General features: G+C 47.1%; 1 protein-coding gene across 1 annotated transcript; it reads right to left on the bottom strand.

Moving 5' to 3' along the window:
* Positions 1-563: 563 nt before the first annotated feature.
* CCR75_004050 (uncharacterized protein) lies at positions 564-1499 on the bottom strand (the record flags this gene model as incomplete). The annotated part of the gene is made up of 1 exon (XM_067962140.1): positions 564-1499. One exon carries the CDS (start codon positions 1497-1499, stop codon positions 564-566), a length of 936 nt encoding a protein of 311 aa, XP_067815366.1.
* Positions 1500-1731: the final 232 nt, after the last annotated feature.

Below are 1731 nucleotides of genomic sequence, written 5' to 3'. Positions count from 1 at the left end.
TCGGATTCCTCGTGTACGAGTCGCTGTTCTTCGGAATTTCGGATACGTTCGTCTACCAGTTTCGTAACCTGCTGTAAACGCGTTTCGTGCATCAAAAGGGCGTCGCTACGCATATCACGTCGCTTAAACGAGTCTCGAATCGTTTGACCATGAACAGCTTCATCAGCTTGAGCCAGTTGTGCAATTTTTGCTTCAAGATCCTGGATATCCACAAGCGGCGTCTGTTTATTCTTGCTCTAAGCACTCTTTTTGGAGATGGAGGTCACAGACGTTGGCGTGTCACTGCAGACACTTGTGCTGGTGCTGCTACTATCGACGCTAGTGCTCTTGATTAGGGAGCTGAACATGGCCGTCTTGATGGCCACTTGCACCCGCATAGTATCGGTCGCTTGATCTATAAATGTGATTATGATCGTGAAGGCTGCTGATAATGTAAAACAAGTACCATATCACGTATTGTTCAAAACATTTTTTTATCTACAATTGAATATATTTTCTGTAGCTCAGGTTACAATTATAAATCTGCTCTGAAAAGGTTTGCTCGGCATGTATTAATGTATAAACTATAGTCCAAGGCTAAAAATCCCAACTTCACCCACCACAGGGTCGGTGGCGGTGCCGCCTGCCTCATTCTGGTCTTCGTCTTCAGATTCCGTTTCCTCGAGCTTTACTTTCACTTCGGTCTCCTCATGGTCAATGTTTACCACTTGATCGACGGACATGACCTGCGCATCGCCGATCTTACCCGCAGCAGCTCGCAGTGCGGCCTCATTGTGCTGGCGAGCAGCCTGTTGCAGTTGCTCATTAATGGACGGCGTATCCGTCTTAGACTCATCCACTATAGCTGCAGTGGCATTGATCATCTCCAATGCCTGAGACGGTGTCACAGGTGCAGCTGTAAGCGTGTCCATAAAAAATTCCGCTTCATCTGTAGCTCCCGTGGTCATGGAGACCGACACGGCAGGCGGCGCTGTCACCGATTGGGGCACTGATGCCACAAACGAGATGTCAGGTGGAGCTGGTGTCATTGCTGAAGTGTCCACGTCATCTCCTCCTCCGGCACCCGTGATGATCGGATCGAGTCGATGACGCGAACAAAAACGCGCAAACCAACCAGGTGAGGCCTTAAAATTGGTCATCTTCTCGTAATTCTTGGACAGAATGATAGCCTGCTGGCGCACGGCCGTCTGTGTGAGTGGCATGAGTTGGTAAGGCTGTGATTCGCGCATACGCACAATCCACTGATACAATTCCTCTTCAAAAGGCGCATTGCGCTTGAAGCCACCGCGCTTACGCTTGTCGCGGTTATGCTCATTCCCCATGTGGTAGCGACTACGAATTGTGTCCTTCATCTGCTTCAGCTTTCGGATTGCTCCTTCTGATACGCCATACCGCTTTGCTAAATCCACATTCTTCACCTTAGACTCGCGCTGGATAATCTCCAGAATTTCCATACGCTCCTGGTCGTTCAGACGGCGTCCGGCGCCTCGAGGTCCCATTGCGTCTTGGTTAACTATTTTGCCTTGTCTCCTTAAGTACGAAATTAGGAATTAGCAGGTATTTAACAAATGGTTAACTTTATGTAGTGGCCTGTAACGGGGTGTATCGTTACATGTAATTAACACTAAAAGGTTGTTAATTAATATAATATCTAAAAGGTAGATAATATTTGGAGGATACTATTTTAAATAGTAATGTTCAGAAATCTTATCCATAAATAGGTATAGGCCA

This window comes from Bremia lactucae, linkage group LG1 (genome assembly GCF_004359215.1).
Source record: "Bremia lactucae strain SF5 linkage group LG1, whole genome shotgun sequence".
In the NCBI taxonomy this organism is placed as follows: Eukaryota; Oomycota; class Peronosporomycetes; order Peronosporales; family Peronosporaceae; genus Bremia; species Bremia lactucae.
The sequence above is the reverse complement of the archived record's forward strand: the minus strand, read 5'-3'. Positions and strand labels throughout refer to the sequence as shown.